Below are 27,488 nucleotides of genomic sequence, written 5' to 3' on the forward strand. Positions count from 1 at the left end.
TTATTTGGATAATAATATATATCAGAAATTAGATATCAGAAATTAGATGAGTATAATTTGAAGTTGCTCGGTCAAAATTTTCATTTCAAACTTTTTCGGTCAAACTTTTTCATTTCAGATTAATTAACCTGGATAATAATAATAATAAAAAACCTTTTCAAACTGAGATCCTCATTTGATATTGAAAATTATATATAAAATGAATAGCAAATTTCTCAGTCAAGGTCAAAAGCCATTTGAGGTCAACGAATTTAGTATTTCTTATCATAATTATTTTGGTGCCTTAATTTGAGAAAATTCGTCTTGAATTGATACGAGTCGATAACACTGCAGCTATATTGCATTGCGCAATGCAGTTGCTGTCAGAGGTGCCTTCCACTACTACAGTAGTAATACTACTACCACTACCAGGGCGGCGGAACCGGGGGGGGGGGGGGGGATGGGGGGCTTCAGCCCCACTTTTTTCCAAAACCGTGTACAAAAATGTAAAAATGACCATATGATATAGTGATTTTTAGCATGGTCAGCCCCCCATCACTTTTTGCTCAGCCTTCCCCCACTTTGAAAACCGTTCCGCGCTCCCTGACTACTACTGCTTCTACTACTACTACTGCTGCTACTACTAGTATATACTGCTACACGTACCTAGTATTTATTTCTTCTTCTTCTTCTCCTTCAAGTTATCAATGTATATATTAGTATCAAAATTGATAAATTCAAATACAAATTCAAATTCGATAACGTCTTGCCGTATTCCCCACTGATCTGTAGCTCAGTCTACAGATCTGTAGATATCGTTCCACAAAGAAGTCGGTTACTTCAGTTGTGATTAAAAATGAGAATTAATTTGCGCATGCGCATTTCATTTTCATTTGAATTGCATTGCGGAGCGAGCCGACACCTTCTCTACTGCTCCTGACCGGTTTGTTGTTTCCTGTCCAAATCATCTTTATATATTTGATCTTACATTACAAGTTGAAGAAATATAATAACCATGAGTGACGGAAGTTCTTTGCGAGTTGGAATGAACGTCGATATTCAAAGGAGTGATGGTAAACAACTGTACTTTTTGCATGGTTACCCAATGTGTTGTGGGATTGTCGAGTGTGAGACTGTTGTCGACGTCGAGTTACGGTGCCCGCGCGCGCGTTTCCGTTTTACACCCTGGCGAAGGCATTTTCCGGAAAAGTAGCCAAAAAGCGACTAGTGAAGAGTCTACGTCTACGTTTGTTTACATTATCAGCTGGGCGCGCGATCCAAAGTCCGCACCGAAGTTATGCGCAGAACATAAATTTGCAAAGTGCAGCTGAGCTTATACTTTCCAGGTTCAATACGAATGTATGCCTTGATCATTTGCCTTGCCGATTTGCTGATGTCTGTCTTTCTCTCTATCTGTCTATATATCTATCTCTCAAATTCTATCTCTATCTATCTATGTAACTGCAGTATCTATCTATCTGATAATCTTCTCTGTCTCTTTCATTGTTTATCTAACATCTATCTATCTATCTCAAATTCTCTCTCTCTCTCTATCTATCCATCCATCTGTCTGTCTTTCTCTCATTCTCTCTATCTATTTATCTATCTATTTTTTAACTAGAGTATCTATCTATCTGTTAATTTGTTAATATTCTTTGTCTCTCTCCCTCTCTATCTAACATCTATCTATCTCTCAAATCCTCTATCTACCCATCTGTCTGTCTTTCTATATTTCTCTCTATCTATATATCTATCTATCTATCTGTTAATTTGTCTATCCTGTCTCTCTCATTGTTTATCTTTTTATCTATCTAACATCTATCTATCTGTCTCTCAAATTCTCTATCTCCATCTCTCCCTCTTTCTCTCTCTTTCTATCTACCTATCCACCTCTCTCTCTCTGTCTCTCTCTCTTTCTATCTATCTATCTATCTGGCTATCTTATCTCTATCTATTATCAGTCTTCTATATCTATCTTAATTTCGGCAGCTTAATTCTAAGTGTATCAATCCATCAAACTTCAATTTGTCTTTCTATTATAAGTATCTGTTTATTTTGATTTTGTCTGTCATTCTATTCATTTTAATATATTTTTAGAAAAAAAACTATAAACAACGCGACTGCAAAAGCATGTTCGGAGAGATGTATATTGATTTCACTCCTGACTGCCGCTCTCTCTGTACATGAAGTGCCGAGGAACTCTGTGCTCTGATCATGATCAGTAACTGTGCAAATTGCATGCGGTGGTGGAGAGATCAGTGTGGTGGACTCGCCTGTGTCACACGCTGCATGCAACCAGCGACGTGTGTAGACTCTTCACTAGTCGCTTTTTGGCTACTTTTCCGGAAAATGCCTTCGCCAGGGTGTAAAACGGAAACGCGCGTCCCGCGCATATTAGTCACCCTGTGCACCGGGCCCCTGTTCTGCCATGACTGCGTTGGCGAGTGGGGGGGGGGGGGGTGTAGTGACATGTGTAGGGACAGCGATTTTCCCTTTCTAAAAATTAAAATTGCCCTTTCCGTTTCAGACAATTCCATGGCATTATCGTGATATAGGTAACCACCATTCACTTCATACAGCAGCGCTTTATTCAGTCGCACGCACGGTCCCTATTTCCACCTCCATTCACTTTGTACACAAATGCGCGTACACAAATCTAGTATGAGTGGTTTCCAAAACCACGATTTGGCCAATTCCATTTCAGCATGTCTAAAAACGGAAATTATGTTTCCCCATAGTACACTAGTACTGCTGGCAGTGCAGCCGTCTGTTTCTTCTGGAAACAGTACAGCTGTACATGTACAGTCCACCGTCTGGTGTATTGTCGTACTGATGAAGTGCAGCGTGCAAGTGTATGTACATTATCCAATAAAAAATTGCTTACAGCGTGCAAGGAAAAATAAGTTTGAGGAGTTTTTTTTTTTATTTCTCCATGGAAACAGATTTCTTCATTCTTCTGCAACCTATTTGACCTACCCGCCCATTCTTAAATTTGAGATAAGCTGCAGCATGCTCTGGAAATATGGCAAAAATTTGCAATTTCAAGGGCAAATTTTACTTTTTAAAGGGGATTTTGGAGTTAAAATCAGGATTTTCATGTGGTGAGTGTCTGAGTGATAGTCATGATAGTCCCCATGCATGTATATAATAATAACCCAGGGAACTCCCTCCCGTATAGCGGGCGGGAGCCTAGGACCTTACGTGTATGACCATACTCACCTGACTAGCGTGAAGTATGGTCAAAATAATTCTCTGAATAAATAGTTCAAACAGAAATCAAGCACTTACCACGATTATATGGATGAAGGTCTAACGAGTGGCAGTTTCTTGACATCTTGGCACAAACTGGAACCTAAAAAAAACGAAAAGTTCTCTCCTTCTACCCAGTCTCGATCGGCCATTTTGTTACGATTCATAACAAAAATGGCTGATCGAGACGGGGGTAGAAGGAGAGAACTTTTCGGTTTTTTTTGAGGTTCCAGTTTGTGCCCAGATGTCAGGAAACTGCCACTCGTTAGACCTTCATCCATATAATCGTGGTAAGTGCTTGATTTCTGTTTTAACTATTTATTCGGAGAATTATTTTGACCATACTTCACGCTTGTCAGGCGAGTATGGTCAATTACACGTAAGGTCCTGGGCTCCCGCCCGCAGAGCTGCCAAGTAGTACGGATTTTCAGTATTTAGTACTGAAAAATTAGAAGAATACTGATGGTTTCATGCAAAATACTGATTTCTCAAGTTTCAGTTTTATGTATTGTCCTATGGTATTTTTTTGAAAATACTGATTTCCTTGCCAAAATACTGATTTTCAGCTTTAAAAATACTGAAATGTTCTTGTTCAGGTTGACAGCTCTGCGCCCGCGTAGCGGGCGGGAGTTCCCTGGGTTAGTATAATAAATGTATTTGGTGTGTGTTGTGGAGTTTGACCCCGGGGGGGGGGGCTCAGTACTCATATAATGCATAGTGGGTATGTGCCGCGGAGGGGACCCCCATTTTCACACTCAAATTCCCGTTCCAAGGCATAGCATTTTTGTCTTACTGAGAAAAAGAACAAAGAAAGCCGCTCCGGAGCTTCGCATATTTTTTGTTATGCCGTTCCGGTCGCATTGATCTGCTCCGATGAGCTGCAATTTTTGGTGAAAAGCAGCCGCAGATGTTGTCCGACCAACACCTCTGCCCGAGCGCACAGGCGGAGGCCGCGATAGCTGCATCATGCACGCATGCCCGTTCCATGGGGATGCATACGCACTCACAAACATTTGTAGTGCCGCAGCTCGTTCTGAGGACCCTCCTTTTTACAATCAGCCCAATCCAAGGCCCCGTTTTTGGTCTCGCCCGCGGCACACCCCTACCAATTTTTTGGTCGAGTGCCCCCCCCCCTAGCCAGGAGGCGTTCTGGGGTAAAAATCATAGTACTATTCGTACCTTTTACCCCCTAACGCCAGGCACTTGCCCGTATAGGGCCGCACGTCGGAAAGGAAAATGCAACTATACAAATGCACCAAACAGCGCCTTATAATTTGAATCTGACGTTAACACTTCTGTACATGGGTATAAATATCGGTTAGGAAGGTTTGGTATGTTTGGTAATGAAAGGGAACAAAAATCGCAGAAATGGGATGAAGAAATAAAAGTAGAAGAGAGTTTCCTACTCACATTTGTTGTCTTCGCCATCTTGGATCCATTGTTAATGCAACCTAGTTACGTGACGCTTATAGAGGGCGGCAAAATCAAGTGCTAAAATGTCCCGCTTCAACCACTGAACCAGGGGGGTGTTTCATCAATATTGTCACGCGACAACTGTCAGCGCTGATAGTTGTCGCGCGTCAATATTGATGAAACACCCCCCTGGTTCAGTGGTTGAAGCGGGACATTTTAGCACTTGATTTTGCCGCCCTCTATAAGCGTCACGTAACTAGGTTGCATTAACAATGGATCCAAGATGGCGAAGACAACAAATGTGAGTAGGAAACTCTCTTCTACTTTTATTTCTTCATCCCATTTCTGCGATTTTTGTTCCCTTTCATTACCAAACATACCAAACCTTCCTAACCGATATTTATACCCATGTACAGAAGTGTTAACGTCAGATTCAAATTATAAGGCGCTGTTTGGTGCATTTGTATAGTTGCATTTTCCTTTCCGACGTGCGGCCCTATACGGGCAAGTGCCTGGCGTTAGGGGGTAAAAGGTACGAATAGTACTATGATTTTTACCCCAGAACGCCTCCTGGCTACCCCCCCTGGGGTTTGACTCTGCTGGCTTGTGTAATATTCTTAATGCCTTGTCGAATGGAGGCACATGCCAAATTATGGGTTTGCAGTACTGTACATGTACATGTATGTGCAAGACACTGCTTTTTGTTTGTTCATTTAGAAAAAAATATTCATGAAGGACAGGATTCCCATCTATAGCCAAGTGGATTCTGTGATGATATTATTAGCATAAAAAAGTATCCAAATATCAGATGCTTAAAGCATACATGTAATTGGATCCCCCCAAATCCAATCATTGAATCATAAATCATATTGTTGTGAAAATGTTGAATATTGATGTCATAAATATAGGGACAGTGATTTTCCGTTTCAAAAAATTGTCTTTTCGGTTTCAGAAAATCTTAAATTCCGTTTCAGCATGTCAGAAAATGGAAATTCTGTTTTCCCATAGACTTTGTGTACAGGAAAATTGACAATTCCGTTTTCCCATTCAGTAGCAATATTGCATCACTCGCGCTGGTAAAATTTATATCTGCCACTGTACCAACAACTCAGTAGAATCCGCTCTAATCGGATCTACAGTATGCGGGTACACAAATTTTTTTGACAAACACATTTATTATGAATACATCCTCACCGTTCACATCATTAGCATTATTTTACGGTTGAATGAAATTTTATCAATAATTTGGGTTTTTTTTGGACATCGTTTTGAGCAGTCAACAACTTAAGCCTATAGATCCGCCATTTTAAATTTCAAGACCGGAATGTCGTGCTGTTACATCTTCAAACATAGAGGGCAGGAACACACGACCGTGTTATTAAATCAAACAATGTGTGCATGTGAATGTTTTCGATACGGCCGACCCCACCGCTGGCCAAGGGCCAGGGTGTGGCACGGGGTATGATCGAGTGTGATGGAGTCAAGAGCAGTCATGATATGTGGATTGTCATACTTTGTAGTGAAATGAGATCGTGTTTTGTGAGGTTTTTTGGCCATTTAATATTCATATTTTGTTGAGATTTTAGAGTAATTTATGTTGCTGTTCTGTGTATTCTTAGGAAAAATATGTTTTCCGTGATTTTCCGTTTGAAATGCCATTTTCCATTTCAAAAGCCACTTTCCGTTTCAAAAGGCAATTTCCATGAATTCTGTCCATTTTCCGCGATTGTGGAGAATCACTGTCCATATAAATGAAAATTGAAAAAAATGTATAGTAAAAAGAAATTCTTTACTTGCTACCGGAAACTTGTTTGTCACAAATATTGGATGCAGAATGCCAAATATCGGACGTGCTATAGTGCACTGCAATCAATTTTGGCAATTTAATTTAGATTGTGTTCTACGTGTAAACCCCAGATATTAATTGTTCGATTGCTGAGAAAACAACTTCTGCTGCGCAAATGCAGATTTTGCTTGTTACTATCAATTTTGATATAGAAATTGGTGAATAATGTAGGCCTAATTATTCACTCATGAAATGCGCCTCTTTTGTCTTTTAAAATCAGATGTGTTTCTCAGCTCTGCGTGCCTCTGATTTGAAAAGCAAAGACATTTCGGTTGAAAGGCAAAGTTGTCTCGGCATACTTGAATGTGACACTCAGCTGAAGGGAAATTGGCATGATGGGAGAGGGGCAAGACTATTGCTTTTCACACTGTACTTTTTTCCTTAAAGGTATTGTTTAACTTTGTGAGCAGCCGATCTAAAAAATTCTCAAACCAAGATGAAACATGTGTACAAGTGCATGTATTAGAAATAATAAACCCTGAAAACAACCATTATTGAGAATGAAAAGCTAAAACTACAAGGCAAACCCCAATTTTGTAAATAGGCGTCTTATAGACACCTACATGTAGATAGTACACATAAGTGTATGGGATGAAATTAAGATGGTGTTTCCGGTCACTTTATATAATTTCAATTTTTGAAGCGATCAGAGTTACCATTATGCGTGAGACTCAAGCATTTTGGACTCTTGTTCATCCCCTCAAATCTCTGTCTCACGCAACTATCACAGCCTATCCCCATATACTTTGTACACAATGTCTGTGATCTCACTCAGATTCACAGAAAATCTCACGCATAGCTGGTCTTTGAACTTGGCATCTCTGAGCACTAAATAATTATTTTTGAATGCAATTTTTTCTGGCCTTTTTTTGGTAACATATCACAGACACAGATGACAAGTGTTACCTTCTAGCTCAGATTTTTTAAAAGTCAAACCAATGTTAACCAATCACTTTAACCCCAGGAAATTGGTGGGGCTAAGGGAGGGCCTTAGCCCCACCAAATTCCTGGGGTTAAGCTTTAATAGCCCACTTTGTTTTCAAACTACGTTTTAGCAAAGTGGGCTAGCATGGTAAATAGTACGGTACTATCTGGCCCTGCAAAAAAGCAGGGTTAGCCAGTTATTGTGTAGTCCACCTCCTGGACTGTTGTTATTTTGTTTGACACGACTACCAAACACCCAGCACACTACACTGTACAACCCCATAACAGTACACGCATACACATACCTGAATAGTCATATGAAACATCTTTTTTTTTTTTTCGGGGAAAGTGAATCAGTGGGTAAAGTGAATCACTGGGGGTAAGTGAATCAGTGGAGGGCGCGGGCCCAGGCGTGTGTGTGTGTTGGTTATGGTTTGCCCAATCAGTAAAAATCGTCCAGGACGTGGACTAGTTATTGTGGTGCTAGCACCACAATAGCGGTGCTAAGAGATGCAGTGTGAAACGAAACTGGGCTAAGGAAAAGTGGGGCTAAGCAATAGCCAATCACAGAAGTCGAAATTGCATGTTAATCACGCACTGTACATGGTAAAATCATCAATATTCATGAGCTGTGGGATAGTCCGGGGTTAAGGCATTAACCCCAGCTGAGCAGATACATGTAGTATGGGGTTAAGAAAGACGGTGTGACCGTGTGAATCGAAAAAATGATAGTATGGGGTTAAGGATAGTCTGGGGTTAAGGATAGCATGGGGTTAAGGAAATACAGTGTGAATAGCATATTAGAGACCTAAAACTTTACTCCACGGGTATTCCAATTTCATGTTTATGAGCAGCTGTTTTCTCCCTTGATGCATCATAGGGTAGTCGTAGTCATAGAAAAAAAGCAAAAAAAAAAAAATTGCCTAGTTGGCCAGTATTGATGAACGGATGACTAGACCGAGTGCCCGGTATTTACATACTACATGTATGTAGACTAGGGGTCTGATATCATATAAAATTTCAACCTTACAATTGATGTTTGATGATATCATAATATTGAATATAGGGCAAACTATCTGTAAAGAGTGTACAATTGATAGATTTATTTTATCCAGGGTTGAAATTACTTTTTTTTTAGGGAGCCATTTTGAAAAAAATTTTGAGAGCCATTTTTCCGTTTTCCAGAGCCATTTTTATTTTCAGATTCATCGCAGTTAAAGATAAATTCCAGTTTTGGTAACGATCTCAAAATGACTTTTTACAGAATCTAATATAATGACCACCCAAGTGCCTGTTTGTATGAATAAAAAATATGTGCCAAAGGATTATGGAAGAAATTGTGTAATTGCTGAGAAATAAGCAAAATAAGCGCGGATTCGGTCACTTCCGTCGGGTCTTTATTCCAGCAATATTAATACACTGTCCCACGTGTGCCTATCTGTGTTGGTGATCTTCAGTGTGAACATTTTTCAGCGTAGATTTCAAGATTTCACAAAGTTCAGCTTATGTAACTGTACCAGATCTAGATCCTTGATGATATTCTGACAATTAAGCCTGGTTTTACAGACTTTCTAATGAAATCAGTGTTTACTGCAACTACTGGCATTTCTCTTTAATCTTGCTTGTTTACATTGCAAATTCATAAAATACCTTGTTTATTAAATTTGCTATTTAAAGCTTTCCATGGGGTACTCTGGGCTGGAAATACTCATAAAGAGAGTTAAATTCACAGAGCGAAATGCTGAAAATTTCATCAAAATCTGATAACAAATAACAAAGTTAAGTTTTAAGTTTAAAAATATTTTGTGAAAACAGACATGCACATTGTCATGAATATTCATTAGGTGGACTGATGATGTCACATCCCCTGCCTACTTTCTTTTTTCTCATGCTATTACATGAAATCCTGATTGTTTCATTATTTGATATTTGTTTGAACGATATCTCTCCCGTGTAATGAAATCAAGTTGCTCACTAGTGGCAGCAAGGAATACATGTATCTAATCCACTCCATCAGTTGTCAATCCAATTTTTTTTTGTTCTTTATTGACTTAGAGGAAAAAAAATGAATAAACCGAATTGGGGCGCTTCTGTGTGCATGTAATGCCGAAAGTATGGTGCTAACTGCTAAGGGTTTTCCTGCAACAACATGACAATTTCATAAAATACAAAATAACAAGTGGGGTTATGACAGTTTGCTCATTGAGTATTCGTGCCTTTAGAACTGTTTCCCCGGACATGCCTATAGAACTGTTTCACCGGACATGCCTATAGTTCTAACCGTTTCACCGGAATAATGCAAAACTTTAAAATGTCATACATGTAACTTTGTACCATATTCCTTGTCCGATTTCAATGAAATTTTCAGGGTTTTGTTTGTCTGATTTTTCTTAAATTTCTTCAAATATTATTTTCAGCCTGGAGAACCATAATTGTTCATAAATGTTCATTGTTTGTATCCCATTATTACTGGGCGTTATATCTAACTTAACAAGTCTATAAGTTTATCAAATTTGACAAGAATTGGTAGTTTATATAGAGACAGTGATTTTCCGTTTCAAAAAATGGCCTTTTCCGTTTCAGAAAATCTCAAATTCCGTTTCACCATGTCAGAAAACGGAAATTCCGTTTCCCCATAGACTTTGTACACACAGAAAAGTGACAATTCCGTTTACACATTGAATAGCAATATCACAACACATACTACACTCGCACTGGTCAAAATTTGTATCTGCCACTGTACCAACAACGCAATAGAATCCGTTCTAATCGGATCTATGCGGGTTCATAACATATTTTTACAAACATATTTAGCATGCATACATCCTCACCTTTCACATTATTGGCATTATTTTACTTTGAAATGAAATTTCATTGATAATTTTGGGGGGTTTTGGACATCGTTATCATCAGTCAACGACTTTAGCCAATCCGCCATCTTGGATTTTAAGACCACGATATCGTGCTGTTACATCTTAGAACGTAGAGGGCAGCAACACACGACCGTGTTGTTGGAACGATGTGTGCATGTGAAGATGTGAAGCCCAACCCGGCTGGCGCCGGCGGCCGGGAGTACAGGCTTTGGTGATGTCGAGTGCAGTCACGATGTGTGAATTGTCATGATTGTAGCGAAGTGCGATCGTGTTTTCTGGGGTTTTGTGGCCATTTAATATTCTCATTTTGTTGTGATTTTGGAGTAATTTATGTTGCTATTCTGTGTATTTTGAGGGAAAATACGTTTTCCGTGATTTTCCGTTTGAAATGCCACTTTCCGTTTCAAAAGACCCTTTCCGTGAATTCCGTCCGTTTTCCGCGATCGCGGAAAATCACTGTCCCTATTTATACAGGAATCCTTTCATAATTTTCAATTTATCAGTTTATAAAAACTCACTTAATAAACAATTTTTGTCTCCCTGCATAGCAGAGTGATGTACATGTAGGCGCCACTTTTCCAATGGCGGAGTCGTCAACATGAAATCTTAATCAAGATTAAGTTTTTGAATTGTCATCATACATGTAAACTTATATGGACCTTGGGACCTACTGGGGTAATAAATTATTATTATTATTGAACATCAACATCCTATTATCAGTTTCAAGTCACATCCAAGAAGGTACATGTAGAAGGTCATATAGGGTCAATGGACTTTATGGACCATGTTGAGGGAATCAACATCGAAATCTTAGCCAAGGTTAAGTTTTTAAAATAACTTAAAAATTGTATGGATCTAGTTCATGAAACTGAGACATAAGGGTTATGACGTATCACTGAACGTCCTACCTGAGTTTCGGGTCATATGGCCAGGGTCAAAGGTCGTTCAGCATCAACAAACTTTGTTCATGTTGGATAATAATTGTTGAATTACCATCATAGCTTTTTAAAGTTTATGGATCTACATGTAGTTCATGAATCTGGGATATAAAGGTATTGTGTATCACTGAATATCATGCCTGAGTTTTGGGTCGCATGACCAAGGTTGAATGTCATTTAGGGTCAACAAACTTTGGTCATGGGGGTAATTGTTGAATTGCCATCATAACTGAAAGTTTATGGATCTAGTTCATGAAAATTGGACATACTGTAAGAACAATCAAGTATCACTAAACATCTTGCGTGAGTTTCAGGTCACATGACCACTTAAGGTCAAATGTCATTTGGGTCAATGAACTTTGGCCATGTTGGGGGTATTTTTTGAATTGCTATCATAACTTTGGATTGGAAGTTTATGGATCTAGTTCATGAAACAAGAAAGGGTAGTCAAATATCATTTTTTGTTTTGCATGATCCTTGGGTTTTCCATGAGGGTGATTGGGTCAAAGGTCATTTACATGTAGGGGTCAAAAGGTCATGTTTTTTTTTAAATTGCTCTCATTCTTTATTTCAACATCAATTATATTGACACTTGGTGCATTCATGTATGACCCGTGGGTGATACATGTACCGCATGTGTGTCCGTTAGGGTGATGGGGTCAAAGGGGCAAGTTTTTGTCAAATTGCTCTCATTTCTTTATTTCTGCATCAATTTTGTTTACACTTGGTACAAACACCATTGGGTAATACATGGCATGAGGATGATAAGGTCAAAAGATCATATTGCACATTTTCAAATATTTTATCGATCGTGATATCAGGTGAGACTCGTTCGTGAGCCACCTTGTATTTTAAATAATAATTCTATTCAATAGTTGTTTTCAAAATCAGCATTGATGCTACATTGAATCGCGTAATGCAGGTGAGACTGCCAGAAGCCTTCCACATGTTAATCAAGGCTATTCCAGCTATACAATTTAAAACAAGAGGGGGGGGCGGGCGGCATTCATCTATGCGGGGGGCCCTCGCTTTGGAATTCCCTCCCACAAGATATCTGGGATCATAGTATGTATGTATGTGTTTCAAAAATTTAAGATTAAGCTAATCCATATTCAGAATGAATTTTTGTTACTTTGCTTCCCCTTCAAGTGCACCTTGAGCATCTCTTACGAGATGGATTATGGTATGGCACCTAATTAATTGCATCAATTATTATTATTAATGATATGAAATGTGCACAATTCATTTCTACTGGTCAGGCGTCCTGGATTGCATTATAATGTAGGCCTACTGTACATGTACATGTAGCTGGGAGTGCAGGACAATGTCAGGCATAAAGTTTCTGGGTACATTGTACATGTACGTCATAATGTACATACTGCTAGGCCACATGGCTTCATGCTACTGTACAATACAGAATACACCCTGTCTGGTAAAATGCACGCTTGCTCATAATATGCATTACTTATGTGAGGAAGAGAGAAGGAGAGAGGGAGCCGGGGAGATGCAGCGGGGGACGGACGAGACTCACTCACACTCTATTATTAGTGAGATGAGTCAGATTGGAGTGTCTCCCTATTCCTGTGACAAGTCTGGTTGATCTCTAGGAAGCATGACTAAATCTAAAATTTGTTGCGTCCATGAGTCTTGAGAGCATCTCTAAAATCTATAATGTAAAAGTGTTGAACATTATTATTTAAAATATATTGTTAAAAATTTTTTTTTGAATTTTTTTGTCAATTGGAAAGTGTAGTTTTAAAGTGTATAAAAAAAACATGTACATGTACATCACACAGGTACCTGTTTTGTAAAGCCTACATGTACATGTATCTAAGTACATCACATCACATATGGCCAGTTCCCCCATGTCTGCACGGTCTCCCAAGTCTGCGCACCCACGTATCTGCGCGATTCTAGTAAAAGAAGATACGCAACGAGCACGAATATTTACACATGCAATACATAGACAGGTATTCATAAAAAATCAGACTAAAAATGGTGGAAAAATAATGAAATCAAGGCATTTCATGTGACGGCCTCAAAATGCAGCCTTTGTCATCAAAATCCCAGAATCGTGTGCAAAGTGAGTGAGTGCGCAGACATGGGGTACCATTTTTTTTTCAATGTGAAAATGACTGCCCGAGGTTTTTTCAAGAAAATCTTATATTTTCTTTCATTTTTTAATGAGAAATTTGGTACACTTACTCTTAATAATATAAGGAATACTATTACCAAAAGATTTTGTGAAATAAGAAGAAATTCATGTTAAATCTTAACTCAAATTGTTACATGTAGGTGCGCAGACTTGGGGCCCACCATCATACATGTTCACGTGTGAGCTTCCAATTTGGGCATTCTTTATTGAGATTGATGTTTTTTGTTGAATATGAATATCAGGTATTCCTGTTCACCTAGGAAATATAAAACTCCTTTTGGTTTTCAGAATTGAAACATTTGCCAGAGCTAGAGGGGGCGGGGGGGGGGGGGGGGGGGGCTGTATGGTAAACATACATGTACATGTAGGTCTTGATCCCTGACCTGTTTTTCCAGGGACTTTTACATGTATTAAAAAGTACTGTTTTTCTTTAAATATATGAGAATTGTCTACATGCACCTGTACATGTATGTAATTGGGGTGAAGGGGGGAGGGGATGGTTGACTATAATATAAATCTTGATGTGAATGGGATATGACAGAGGCACCCCCCACTCTGCTTTTAAAGGGGAAGTTCACCCTGAAGAAGACTTTGTTGTAAAAATAGCAGAAAAAATAGCAAAAAATATTGGTGAAGGTTTGAGGAAAATCCGTTAAAGAGTAAAAAAAGTTATTAGAGTTCAAAGTTTTGGATTTGTGACGTCATAAACGAGCAGCTGCCCCATGTGTTATGTAATATAAAACGCATGAATTTCAAATTTTATATGGTTCCTGATGAATTGATTTTGTTTTCTATTCATGATCGGGTGTGAAATGATTTGTCTATTGATATACAAAAGGTACAGTAAAAACCATTTTCAATTTTCTGAGAAAATGACATTTCATTGATTTTTTACCATTCGCTATGTAGGAATGCTGCTCGCATATGACGTCACAAATCAAATAATTGAAATTCTAATAACTTTTTAATTATTTGATGAATTTTTCTCAAACCTTCGGCAATATTTTTCATTATTTTTTCTGCTATTTTTACAATAAACTTTTTGTCAGGGTGAACTTCCCCTTTAACATGTAGAAAAGTCTAACTCGCCCCTCCCCAAAATCATTCCTTAAGTGTACGTGTACTATAACCTTTCAAACACTGTCGCACCATGGAAATACTACATGTCCATGTAGTAAACTCAATATTACCAAAGTGTATCAATGTTTCTGTAATGAAATGATGACAGATTTGTGAATTCCCTTTTATGAGTCATAGCTTTTGTGGAAGCCCTGTTCAGTTTCCAAGATTTGTACAGCCCGGCTTGCTCCATGTCACCGAGATGCTCTGCTTATAACGTTCGGCGACCAAGTACGGTATAATTGTTTGGGTGTACATGTGATGCATGTAGGTTTAAAGCTTGGTTATCAATCATGAATGAAAGACAAGGGGGAGAAGATAGAATGGATAATTTGACCATCTGTGTCAAGATTAAAATCCCAGACAGGCTTCATGGGGTTCATTTTGTGGGTCTAGCCTTTGTTCAAGATGTGTATCGATTATGCACCAGTGGAAAAGGCGAAATATGAACAATGATTACAGACTACATTTGTGAGATTTTCATTCAAATGTTGATATTTGATAAACGTACAGTATTTGGGTTTATTCACTCGGCGGAGATCTAATTACCACATCTAATCTCCATAGTGGCTAAACCCACTTGGTCTATTATCATTTAGCTTTTTTTTTTATTTTGGGGTTTACTTTTTCACCCTCCTGCCTAAATCTCATGTACATTAGATTTAAGCTTTAAAACTTGGAGTGAATGGGAATATTCCGGGGCTTTAAAAAAGAAAACTCTTGATCATTTAGAGTGAAATTGCCCCAAGTACCCAATCCCCCCCTGTAATTTTTCCCTGATGTTGAGCGAGCCTGATTTATGATCAGTTCATGGCCAATACCGAGTACCTGGTAGTCCCTTGGGATGAGGCTAGTCCAGTATCTTGACAGGAAAGCTCTTTGTTTGGGTGGGTACTGTTTGGGTGTAGATGAATTCATTTATTTTACATCATCTTTTCAAGTTATAGTCCTGTCATATTCTACATGGATGCATGTATGTAGACAAAAGCTCTGTAAAAAGGTTTATATCATATGAAGTGGGTAAATGTTATAAAGGGAACATTGTATGTACATGTATGTAGGGGCTCAGTGGTGGTATTTACCAATTCATAGTATTTTTATTTACATGTACTGTACATGTACATGTAGGCCCAGGCTATATTCATTTATAATGGGTTTGATGAAAAATGAAGAGAAATAAATATTTCCTTTCATATCTCTTTCCAGGTGTACTTTGTATTACATGTATATACTTTTGAAAACAAGGAAAAATATATAATGGCAGAATGTACTCTCCCATTAAAAATTGAATGTACATTTTTTTCCCAAGGGCTCAACACATTCTGGAAGTCAGTTTAAATTTAGATTTGCTCTCAACGATCACTTTCACATTTAAATGTACTTCAGTGTACTGTAGGTATTGGAGCCAATTCTCAAGATTCATTTCTGACTTCAATACATTGTTTTTCTAGATCTACATGTATACAACTTCATGAATCTAGTATGCTTTTCACATTGCATTTCCTTAACCCCATACTATCCTTAACCCCTGACTATCCTTAACCCCATACTATCTTTTTTTCGATTCACACTGTCTTTCTTAACCCCATACTATCTTTTTTCGATTCACACTGTCTTTCTTAACCCCATACTGTCTGCTCAACCATGATGAATGCCTTAACCCTGGACTATCCCTCAGCTCATGAATACTGATGATTTTACCATACAGAGCGTGATAAACGCGCAATTCGACTTCTGTGATTGGTTAATGCTTAGCCCTGTTTCGTTTTCACACTGCATCTCTTAGCACCGCAATTGTGGTGCTAGCACCACAATAAGCCGGCTAACCCTGCTCTTTTTTTTTTGCAGGGCCAGATAGTACCGTACTATTTACCTTGCTAGCCCACTTTGCTAAAACATAGTGTGAAAACGAAGTGGGCTATTAAAGCTTAACCCCGGGAAATTGGTGGGGCTAAGACCCCCCTTAGCCCCACCAATTTAGGACAAAAAGTGCAGTGTGACATGAATCTAACAGTCTACCATTGTAATTAATAAACAGCTGAACTACAGAGTGGCTTGTGTTGCACTGCAAAGCAAGTGTGGGTGCAAGGAGTCAATAGGTGGTTTCAGACCGCCTCGAAGTTCGTCAGTTCCAGGTATTCTCTGATCGGGAAATTTACCCCGATCAGAAAATACCAGGTATTTTGGTAATGTGAAAGCAAACTACGCGTAATTTCCCCGAAAGAAAATACCCGCTAAATAGTAGGTACTTGGCGAATTTACGAGAACTTTCGCGGGGATTTTTCCAAGGTCGCAGGTATTTTGGCGATGTGAAAGCAAATTACGGGAACTTTTAGCCCAGCGTGTCGTTGGGTGCGATGCCGTGGGTGGCTGCTGGGCTAGTGATTTTGAATCTCGCGTCTTGCCTGCTTATCAGACCATACTGCGCATGCTCGTAACTTCAGGAACTTATCCCGAAGGGTATGTTTCAGGGCGGTGTGAATGCAGGAATAATTAAGTGGTATTTTTCAGCCTAAAAAAGTTCTCGTAATTTTTAAACAGGGATTCTTGTGATCGAGGCGGTTTGAAACCACCTACTGTTTACAGGCAGCAGTAGCCTAATCAGTACAATTACTAATAAATTTATGAACACACCCATCTGTTTCGGGAGCTGTCAAAATTGCAGCAGCTCTTTTGTTTGAGCTCCGGTGTTTCCAGGGTGCAGTTATTGTGAGGTTGTGGATGATTTTTATTTTAATGATATTGATTTACCTTGAAATATAAATGCAATGGCAGTGTGTTTCTTCTGCAAATGGAGAGCCCTTTTTTCCAATTCATACATGTATACATGTAGGCCTACATATACATGTATGTAGACTACATTTAGGCCTATAAGCCAGTTCGTAGTTCCTTTCTGCGCATGATCAAAAGATTCTACGCATGATCAGAAGGTCATTTGTACTAAAGTGACATGGTGCTTTAAAATCTAATGAGATAAGCACCAACTTTGATGTCTTGATTATTCATATATTCTTTTGAATTGTCGTTTTCATTTACATCCACAAAAACAACAATGCTTCCACGAACGACTGGTATTTCACAGTTTGTCAAGTACATTGTGCAACATGCTAAGATATGCATTCAAAGTAGGAATGCAACAAATACCTTCATTAAGTGTTCATTGGTGTGCTATTCTAGTCACCTGGTCTATTCAATTTCTTCATCCTGCTATGTAAGGCAAGCTTACATAATATCTTGCTTTGAAATCTGCCTATCATGATGAAAGAAATGAAAGGTCATTTGACCAAAATTGCCCATGAAGTAATTACGAACTGGTCTATTCATGGATGTATTTGACATATTTTGAATCATGCAATCTTTATTTGTTTTGAAGCTATAGGGGAGACCGGGGTTAGTTGGAACGCGGGGTAAGTTGAAACATTGTAATTTTCTGTAACGCCTGTAAAATAAATATATGCAATACTGCCCTCAATTTATTGCTATTAATAATACAACAGTGTTGAATTATTATTGCAATAAATTAAGGGCAGTATTGCATAAATTTATTTTACAGGCGTTAAAGAAAATTATGATGTTTCAACTTACCCCGCGTTCCAACTAACCCCGGTCTCCCCTATATTTTCAACTACTGTGTACACGTGTGTAATGATCAATAAATAATTAGGTCGATTGCAGTATGATGCAGTAAGTTGGTTAAAGCCTGCATCCACTGCTGTTCAGCTCAGTGCATGTCCTTGTATACAGTACATGTATATATATACATGTTGCAAATTACCTGTGGAGTTAATATTATAATGATCAACAGTGCAGAGTTTGTACATGGTGACTGGGGAAATTTCCCTTTTTTTCTGTGAGAGCTTTATTCTCTCATGCTTTTTCAATTATATCTCTGTACATTATATTTCAAGGCTAAAAAACCTCTTCCAACTATCTCATAAATTCAAATTTTGTTTTACTGTGAAGAACTGTGATTGTGATATTAAAACACTAATTGTGAAATTGACTTGGATTTGTCTAAAAGGTGATTTCAGCCGAGTTTGTAGATTATGTAGTTTAGTGTTGGAGTGTTGGATGATATTAATAAGTACATGGTTTAATAGGCTCTAAATGCTGAAAGTTTCACCATGTGCACTTATTTCTGCAGTTAGCTTGATAATGAATGTACATATGGCCTTTGTAGATCAATTCCCAATATTAAATTATACATGTACATGTATGTAGATCAGGGGTGGATCCAGGATTTTCCAAGGGGGAGGGGGGGGGGCACATTTTTCAGAGGAAAATTTTGAGAAGCAAAAAAAAAGGTTTTAACCAAAAATTAGGGATATTTCGTACCAGCAAAAAAAATGAAAAGCAAAAAAAAGGTCTTCACTTTCAAAAGAGGGGGCACAACTCTGTTTTAATGGAATTTTTACATTGCAAATTTTTATTTTGCTTCTCGAAAGGGGGGGGGGGGGCACGGGCCGGCTGTGCCACCCCCTGGATCTGCCAGTGATGTAGAAAATATCAGAAAGCTCAGTGAAAGTGATTTCCACCTTTCCCAGCAATGATTACATTCTTAAAGGACAAGTCCACACCAACAAAAACTTGATTTGAATAAAAAGAGAAAAATTCAACAAGCATAACACTGAAAATTTCATCAAAATCGGATGTAAAATAAGAAAGTTATGGCATTTTAAAGTTTCGCTTATTTTCAACAAAATAGTTGTATGAACGAGCCAGTTACATCCAAATGAGAGAATTGATGACATCACTCACTCACTATTTCTTTTGTATTTTATTATATGAAATATGAAATATTTTTATTTTCTCGTCATTGTCATGTGAAATGAAGTTTCCTCCCTGAACACGTGGAATTCCATTATTTTAACATTTTGTGCTTCAGGCAATGAGGTCCTAATCATCAAATTCGTAAAAATTGAAATATTGTATAATTCAAACAATAAAAAACAAAAGAAATAGTGAGTGAGTGACGTCTCTCGACTCTCTCATTTAGATGTAACTGGCTCGTTCATATAACTATTTTGTTGAAAATAAGCGAAACTTTGGAATGTCAGAACTTTCTTATTTTACATCCGATTTTGATGAAATTTTCAGCATTGTGCTTGTCTGATTTTTCTCTATTGATTTAAATCAACAATTTTCTGAGGTGGACTTGACCTTTAATGCTGAAATTCTATTTTGGATTCTTGTACACAGGTAGAGTACATTCAGCTTGCATCAGTGGTATCAACCCTGGCACAGACAGTGTAACAGTGGAATGGTTTGAGAGAGGAGATACCAAAGGAAAAGAGGTGATTCAATTTGATTTGATTTTACTCTTACAAATTAATTTTAGAGCTCCTCCACCATGATGTTGATTTTCTTTTAGATGTACATGTAAAAAGTACTCATGAATGCAGACTTGAGTAATTTTGGAAGTACAGAAAATTATCTCATTCGGTTGGGTCTTCATTCAACATGAGTCAGGATGGACTTCTTTGGGAATTGAAATTCAATTGCACAGCATTATTTATATACATGTACCCCTGTATGAACAAAGTCTACTGGTAGGTATGTAATGAATTTCTAATTATTGATGCATTTATAATAGAAGGGAAAACGTTTTTTTGAAAACATTTGTTATTCAGGAAAAAAATATCAAATTCATGTACAGTATAAAGATGCAATGTGTTCTGTTGGAATATATCACTGAACTCTTGGTGTACTAGTATTATGTGCTATTCTCTCCCACACAGATTGAAATCTCCGCCATCTTTGCCCTGAATCCTAACCTAGCAGCACCGGCGGAGCCCCCTCCCCCGGCAGCAGCCCCACCCGCCCAGTCACACATCCCAGCACCCAAGAGTAGAATCAGTAGCGCGAAGGCAGCTCATCCAGAATCCAACAGACCTTCAGCTAAACCAACCCCAAGAGAAACAAGAGGTATGTTTTCATCGCCCCATCAAAGTTTTTGTTTGAGTTTGATGTGATTGTTACATGTATTTGCCTTTTTATTTATTTCCTACCCCAAATGATACCCCCGTCCTTTCATTGGCAAAACTTTTTGGGGTAGTTCATTGGAATCTGTGTGTTATGTTTCCCATAAAGATTTTTCCTTTGTGCTACTGTGATTTGCAATGAAGGTCAAGTCTACCCCAGGAAAATGCTGACTTGAATAAAAAGAGAAAAATCAAACTAGCATAGTGCTGAAAATTTCATTAAAATCGGATGTAAAATAAGAAAGTTATGACATTTTAAAGTTTCCCTATAAATTTTTCACAAAACAGTGATATGCACAACAAGGTGAGTCAGTCGATGATGTCCATCACTCACTATTTCTTTTGTTTTTTATTGTTTTAATTATTTCATTTTTTATTTGACAATAAGGACCAACTTGACTGAACCACGTAGTATTAAACAATGCTAATTACACATCTTCAGGTAGGAATTAATTGTATCACTTGACAATGAGAAGAAAGTTATATTTCATATATTAAAATACAAAAGAAATAGTGAGTGGATGACGTCATAGTCTCTTCATTTGCATACCAGCCAGGATGTGCATATAACTGTTTTGTGAAATTAAGCGAAACTTAGTTTAAAATGTCATAACTTTCTTATTTTACATCCAATTTTGACGAAATTATCAGTGTTATGTTGGATTTTTCTCTTTTTATTCAAATCAACTTTTTGTTGGGGTGGACTTGTCCTTTAATAGAAAATTTGTGAAAATCAAATCAGCAAAATCATGAAAATCTTTAATATTAAGCGCTTTATAAATATTGAGTATTATTATTATTATTAACTCTGTGCGATTACCCATATAAGCCCCTGTACATTGCACTATTATTTCAGTAAAGAACTCTTTGATGTAAAACATGTGGTGGTATTTGTCATGTCTCCTAACAATGAACCTGAACATGGGTATTAGGCATGAGGAGGGGTTATTGTTCTTTAGGAGGAGTTATTAATCTCCCTCCCCCTCATGCCCATCCCTTTCAATTGACTCCCTGGGTATGTTAAGTATTGATTTTTGTCTTGTAAAGAATGAAACAAAGTACCCACTTTATCAAGTTTTTGAAAGTTAAGGTGTCCATCAAGGAGCTTCCTTTATCGTAGATCCCTAAAATGAGATTACAGTGCGGTACATGTACATTGTAGTAGGCCAATGAACTGTTTTCCATGTCTGTATTTGAAACTACATGTAGAAAGTACAAACTTTGTACAAAAAATCCATGGTCCTTTCAGGGCAGATGCGCATCATATGGGAAATAAAGGGTTGTGCCAAAATGCAAACAAAACACGTCTGCACTACAGGTGTGCAATGGTGCGAATGAAACACATTAGAGTTTATACTAAATGATTACAATAAGATTTGCTGTGAACTATTAAAGGACAAGTCCACCCCAACAAAAAGCCGATTTGAATAAAAATAGAACAATCCAACAAGCATATGTACTGAAAATTTCATCAAAATGGGATGTAAACTAAGAAAGTTATGTCATTCTAAAGTTTCGCTTAATTTCACAAAACGGTTATATGCACATTCTGGTTGGTATGCAAATGAGGAAACTGATGACATCATCCACTCAATTTTGTTTTTTATTGTATGAAATAGGAAATAATTTTTATTTTCTCATTGTCAGGTGAAGCATCGATTGATTGCTCCCTGAATATGCGGAATTACATGTAGCATTGTTTAATACTATATGGTTCAGTCAAGTTGGTCCTTATTGTCAAATCTATAAAAATTGAAATATTGTTTAATTTAAAGTGACTTTAAACAATAGAAAACAAAAGAAAGAGTGAGTGATGGACATCATCGACTACTAACCAATTTGCATGTCACCAAGTTGTGCATATCACTGTTTTTAGAAAAATAAGCAAAACTTTAAAATGCCATAGCTTTCTTATTTTACATTCGATTTTAATGAAATTTTCAGCACTATGCTTGGTTGATTTTTCTCTAAATACTCAAATCAACATTTTTCTGGGGTGGACCTGACCTTTAAGATACATGTATCCATAGAAACATCCATGTCCTAATTGTGTTCAGTGCTTTTTCATGCTTAGATTGTTTTACTATAATCTCCACTTCAAAACTTTGACGATGCATGACCATAGCCTTCCATAAACTTTTGTACACCCGTATAATTGTAGTTTTACACAGAGACAATATCCAAACTACAAGAAGCCAAATTCTATTTTAAACCTTGGACTACTAGTATTCCTGGAAATACAGTGACTCAAAAGTGTTAAGGTCATATACACTGTCACAGATATAGATAGAATAATCTTTTATCTACCATTTAATCTATAAGGACTTCATAAGAATTCGTACTTAGAACTGCATTTACAGACCTTGACCCCATCTCTCATTTTTGCCTTTTTACTTTATTTGTGTTGCATTTTTGTTCTTTTCCTATTGTGAATGATAATTTTCTTTAAAATAATCATTTACTACTGTGCATGCATGCTATTTTTTAATCAACTGTCCATTTAATATTTTTAGTAGGTTTACATTTTTTTTTGTGTTTAATGTATAGGCCTACGTAGTATATTCTGATATTTCAAAAGATTAAAAGTACAACACTCGACAGTATAAAGCCAACACATGCAACTGTTTGATAAGATGTCACTGTAATATCAATTTGACCAGAGTTGACTCTAATTGCTTTATTACTCCGACGTTACTAAGAGTTGCATAGTTGAAATATTTGACAAACCTTGAATTTGATGACCTTTCCTTAAAGTTCAGCACATTTCACGCAAGCCCAAGCAGAGCTTGTATTTATTTTGAAGGATTCTCATCCTTCTCTAAAAAATATTGGAAGTTGTGTTTGTGTATCTTTAATTGGTCCTTATGTCATTCTAAAAAGTTACTCATTTTTTTTTTGTTGACAAAATGCACTGTATACTCTTTAGTCTTTTATGTTTGTCTGTGTTGAAAGTAGAATTTGTGTTGTACATTTATATGTACAATGTACATGTATGTTAACATTTCATGTTGTATTGATATTATTTTTAGGCATTCAAGCAATTCAAATGACTTATCTGTTGGCTGTTTTTGACAGATTAATTTTGATTTGCAATTGCATGAACTTTGATTTGAACTGCATGCACAAGGAATTTCATTGTTATTTGTAATTTTTTTCATTTCACATTTCTATTTGTGTAAATTTCTTTTGTACTTACAGTACTTTACATTCATATGTTTAATAATTTGCTATTTTCCTTTTCAGGTGTGCTGTTTTAACAAATCAAATTGATTACATCAAGTACAGTGTACGTGTGTACATTTTCATGATGGATTAGTGCCATATTTTCTATTGTATTAAGAATATGAATTATTACAGTATTTTTTATTTGCTTAATTTGCTGTGATTAATCTACTTTTACATTATTTCTGACAGTATCGCACAGTTCAATATTTCTTTTGAATTTTGTTGAATTTATTCTTTATTCATTACTATAAATTCTTTTCCCTGGGTTAAAGTTATCACTTTATTATTTCAAATTATTTGAAGGGAGTAATATTTATAGGACAATACGGAGATCTGGTGAGTAAACAAAATATCTGTAATTAGGAAAGCAAAGGCGTACATTTTGTACTTTAACATCATAGCATACCTCTTTTCATGCTTACAATTTTGCAACAATGCTTTATATTTATAATGGACATTGACAATGACATATGCTATTTTTTTCATTGATTTATACCTTTTTGACTTGTATACATGCATTCTCGATACTATATTCTGAGGATGTAATGAACCTAAAATAATAAAGATATTTGATACAAACATAAGATGGCGGTGAAGAATGTAAACTTCCATGCTTTTGAGGACTGAGTAAAAGTGAAAACTGTTTTTTTTTTCATTAGGCCTACATGTACTTCAACACAACAGGAAATGTTAAGATTTGTTTTGAGTTTTCATATTAAAAAGTTCTGAGACAAATTGTTTAGAAAAATTTAAAGATGAGAAAATTCTGTGTTCATGAATGCCTGTCCACCTAATGATAAATACATGCACATGTGTCAAGTGCTTCTAAATTGAATTCAGTTGGGACACATTGTCTCAAATGACAGGCCATTATTCCTATCTTGCTGCATTAATGTAAAACATGCAGTTGCTTTACACATTTATTAGCATTATAATAAGTGGACGATTTTAGCTGGTGACTGGGAGTGGTATAACAATTGTACAGAAGTAGACGTTGCAGCTATACTAGGTTACATGGGATCTAGATGTTTTGGAGGAATAATAATTATTCTCAATTTTTTTCTCTTTTCTTCTTTATTAATGATCTTAATTTTTATATCTCTGGCATTCTTTCCATAAGATGAAGAGGGTAATTTATCCTAGGTGTTCATGTGCTTCAGTCATTTCAGTGTCTTCTCTTTTATTTTAATCTACATGTATGATAGATTATTTTTTTTAACAGGGGTGTTTCATGGAGTAAAAGTTGAGAATAACTTGGGTTATAACTTGAAACAGAAATTGTTAAAATTGTTATGTTTTTGTTTGTACCCTGTGAGCTTGAAAAATATGTTGCAGATTGGTATTTCAATTACTTGAATATTTTCACTGCAAAGTACATGTACATCTTTGCCACAATTTTCTGGGTATAATCAGTTAAATAATGAAGACCCTCTACAAGTTTAATACTATGAACATGATGTTAGGATCCTTTTCAATAGAAATCACCAGGGGTCCCAGCCCATCAGGGAAAATTATTTTTACTTTTTTCAAGTCGGGGGAAAAATCAGGGAATTTTATTTTAAAAATACCTCAAATCAGGAAAAAATGCCTCAAATGAGGGAAAAATCAGGGAATTTTGATCGGCCCAATGTTTTTATACTGAAAATACATGTAATTCACTGCAACAACTTTATAGAAAACATGCAGAACTGGGAATGGGTATAAATAATTATCAGGGAATTTTTTAACTAAATCAGGGAATTTGTTTCCTTGAAAAGCTGGGAATCCTGAATCACATGGTTTTCTTTATACCTGTATCATCTATATGCACTATAAAAGTTGTTCTTATCTTTATGAGCTTTTTGAAACACCAATTTGATAATATTCTTTGCAAATTCTAGCTTTTCTGCTTTCATAATCCTTCATTTCGCTTCAAATTATACAGCAACATACATGTACATGTATTTGTAGATGATATTATTAAAGTGTAGTATATACTTTTCCATCCCATAATGCTTTGTATTCTCTGCTGTCCCTTTTTCCTAGGTAATTGGATATTTGGGTTGTTGGTGGGATTTACCTGGAGTAGATTTCAGAATTTTTTATTTTTTAATTTAGTTTGGTGCATGAGGTTGCTTTTAATTCTTATTTATCTCTTGTATTTTTTCAACATTGGTTCTTTGTATTTCCCCCCAGATGAATCTTGTTCTTTAATGTAAACTTAGGATTTTTCCCCCTTGAAAGCGTGCTTTATAGTACTACAGTCACAGTGTACATTAGGTTTATATCGTACTATTTAGATTTCCAGTTTTCCTTTGTAGGAAAACATGAGATATTGCTCTCTTTTAAGTTTTAAGTATAAATTCTGATGTTAACATCCAACATTTTGATTCTGCAATTACATATTTTGTAGATTTGCAGAAGTCTATGGTTTTTTTTATACCTTCAACAATGCACAGTGTATACCATGAACTTTTGTATACTGCATCCACTGTCTATTTAATGTACCTTGAAGTTCAACTGAAAGGTTTGCTGTTTATACTCATACTGAGCACAATTGCAGTACATGTAATGTACATGTAGAGCTCATTTCTTGGAAGAATATGATAGCATTTTAAGTAACTCCCAATTTGCTACCATACAGATGAGATAAAACGTTAATACAAATCACAGAAATTCAGGGAATTTCAGGAAAAAAAATTGGGGCTCATTAAAATTACTGCCAAAGTACATGTACAGCTGAGGAAACTATTATCAAAAGTGCCAAACTATGCATCAGAAAAACATCCAAAAGAAAAAAAAAGAATATTGTTAAAATTTTAGAAATTAATTGATTTATGTTCCATTTTTCCTTCATGTCAATATTCAGAAATTAAAATAGTTGAAGTGGATAATAGAACTGGTCAGCTTTGTAATTATTAATTAATTAATTAATTAATTTATTTATTTATTTATTTATTCATTTACTTATAAGCATTTGGTAATATTATCTCAGTCAACATGTATCCATTCTACATTCCTGTTGAAAGACCTTTAGTTCAAAATCCCATGAAACACTCATTTGCAATATCTGTACTACATGTACATGTAGTTCTGTACATGTTGTAGATCAATTGTCTTTTAGTAATTTATGTTAAGTACATTATTGTACGCAAATTGTGCCTTTCATTTTTGTCTTGGTCTAGTAAATTCCTATTAAAGTTCCTATAAACTCTGCTCTTTGTTAATACTACATGTATACTGTATATTTTTAATTGATTCTTTTTATTTCATTTTTTACATTTAGCACCTATTTCATTAGATTAGATGTACCTTGTCTCTTTATTTTTATTTATTTCATATAGATTTTTACAGTAAACAATGTACCTGTACAAATAGTGATTTTTTTTAAATTTCAGTTTCTATTTCTGTGGATAAAGATACGATTGACCCAGTAATGTACAATACTTTGCTTTTAAGGACAGTGTTTGTGCTCAAGAACTCACTATATATTTCATAGAAAACAAATGCCCTTTTTAAATTTGGGAATTTTATTTTAGAATGTTCATCATCATGAAAGATATACATCCAGCTAAATGTATGTTTAGACTGCCTTTGTAAAGCGTTTTTGTTTAGTGTGTACACGTACATTTCTGTTGGTCTCTGTGTCGTATATGTTGTTTTGTTTTATTAAGAATGATTTAGGAAATGTATCCCCCAAACCATATTTTACACATTTTTATTGCAGATTAGTTGAAAAAATATATTATTTTACCCAAAAATATTTCTTTCATACTTCAAAATACCGCAATGTCAAGGTTTGTATAC

The 27,488-nt window shown here is 36.3% G+C and overlaps 1 protein-coding gene across 2 annotated transcripts in view; it reads left to right on the forward strand.

Moving 5' to 3' along the window:
* Window positions 1–861: 861 nt before the first annotated feature.
* The window catches only part of LOC121424599 (kinesin-like protein KIF2A), a 43,773-nt gene continuing 17,146 nt past the window's right edge, over window positions 862–27,488 (forward strand). Inside the window, exons 1-4 of one of the 2 annotated variants that reach the window (XM_041620350.1) lie at window positions 862–1,052; window positions 19,696–19,790; window positions 20,235–20,421; window positions 24,006–24,038. In XM_041620350.1, coding sequence (XP_041476284.1) covers window positions 995–1,052; window positions 19,696–19,790; window positions 20,235–20,421; window positions 24,006–24,038 — 373 coding nt within the window. In that variant the 5' untranslated portion in view covers window positions 862–994. The remainder of the gene's footprint in view (window positions 1,053–19,695; window positions 19,791–20,234; window positions 20,422–24,005; window positions 24,039–27,488) is intronic. The other variant, XM_041620351.1, reaches the window with a different exon arrangement.

The sequence above is a fragment of the Lytechinus variegatus genome, chromosome 11, assembly GCF_018143015.1.
Source record: "Lytechinus variegatus isolate NC3 chromosome 11, Lvar_3.0, whole genome shotgun sequence".
In the NCBI taxonomy this organism is placed as follows: Eukaryota; Metazoa; Echinodermata; class Echinoidea; order Temnopleuroida; family Toxopneustidae; genus Lytechinus; species Lytechinus variegatus.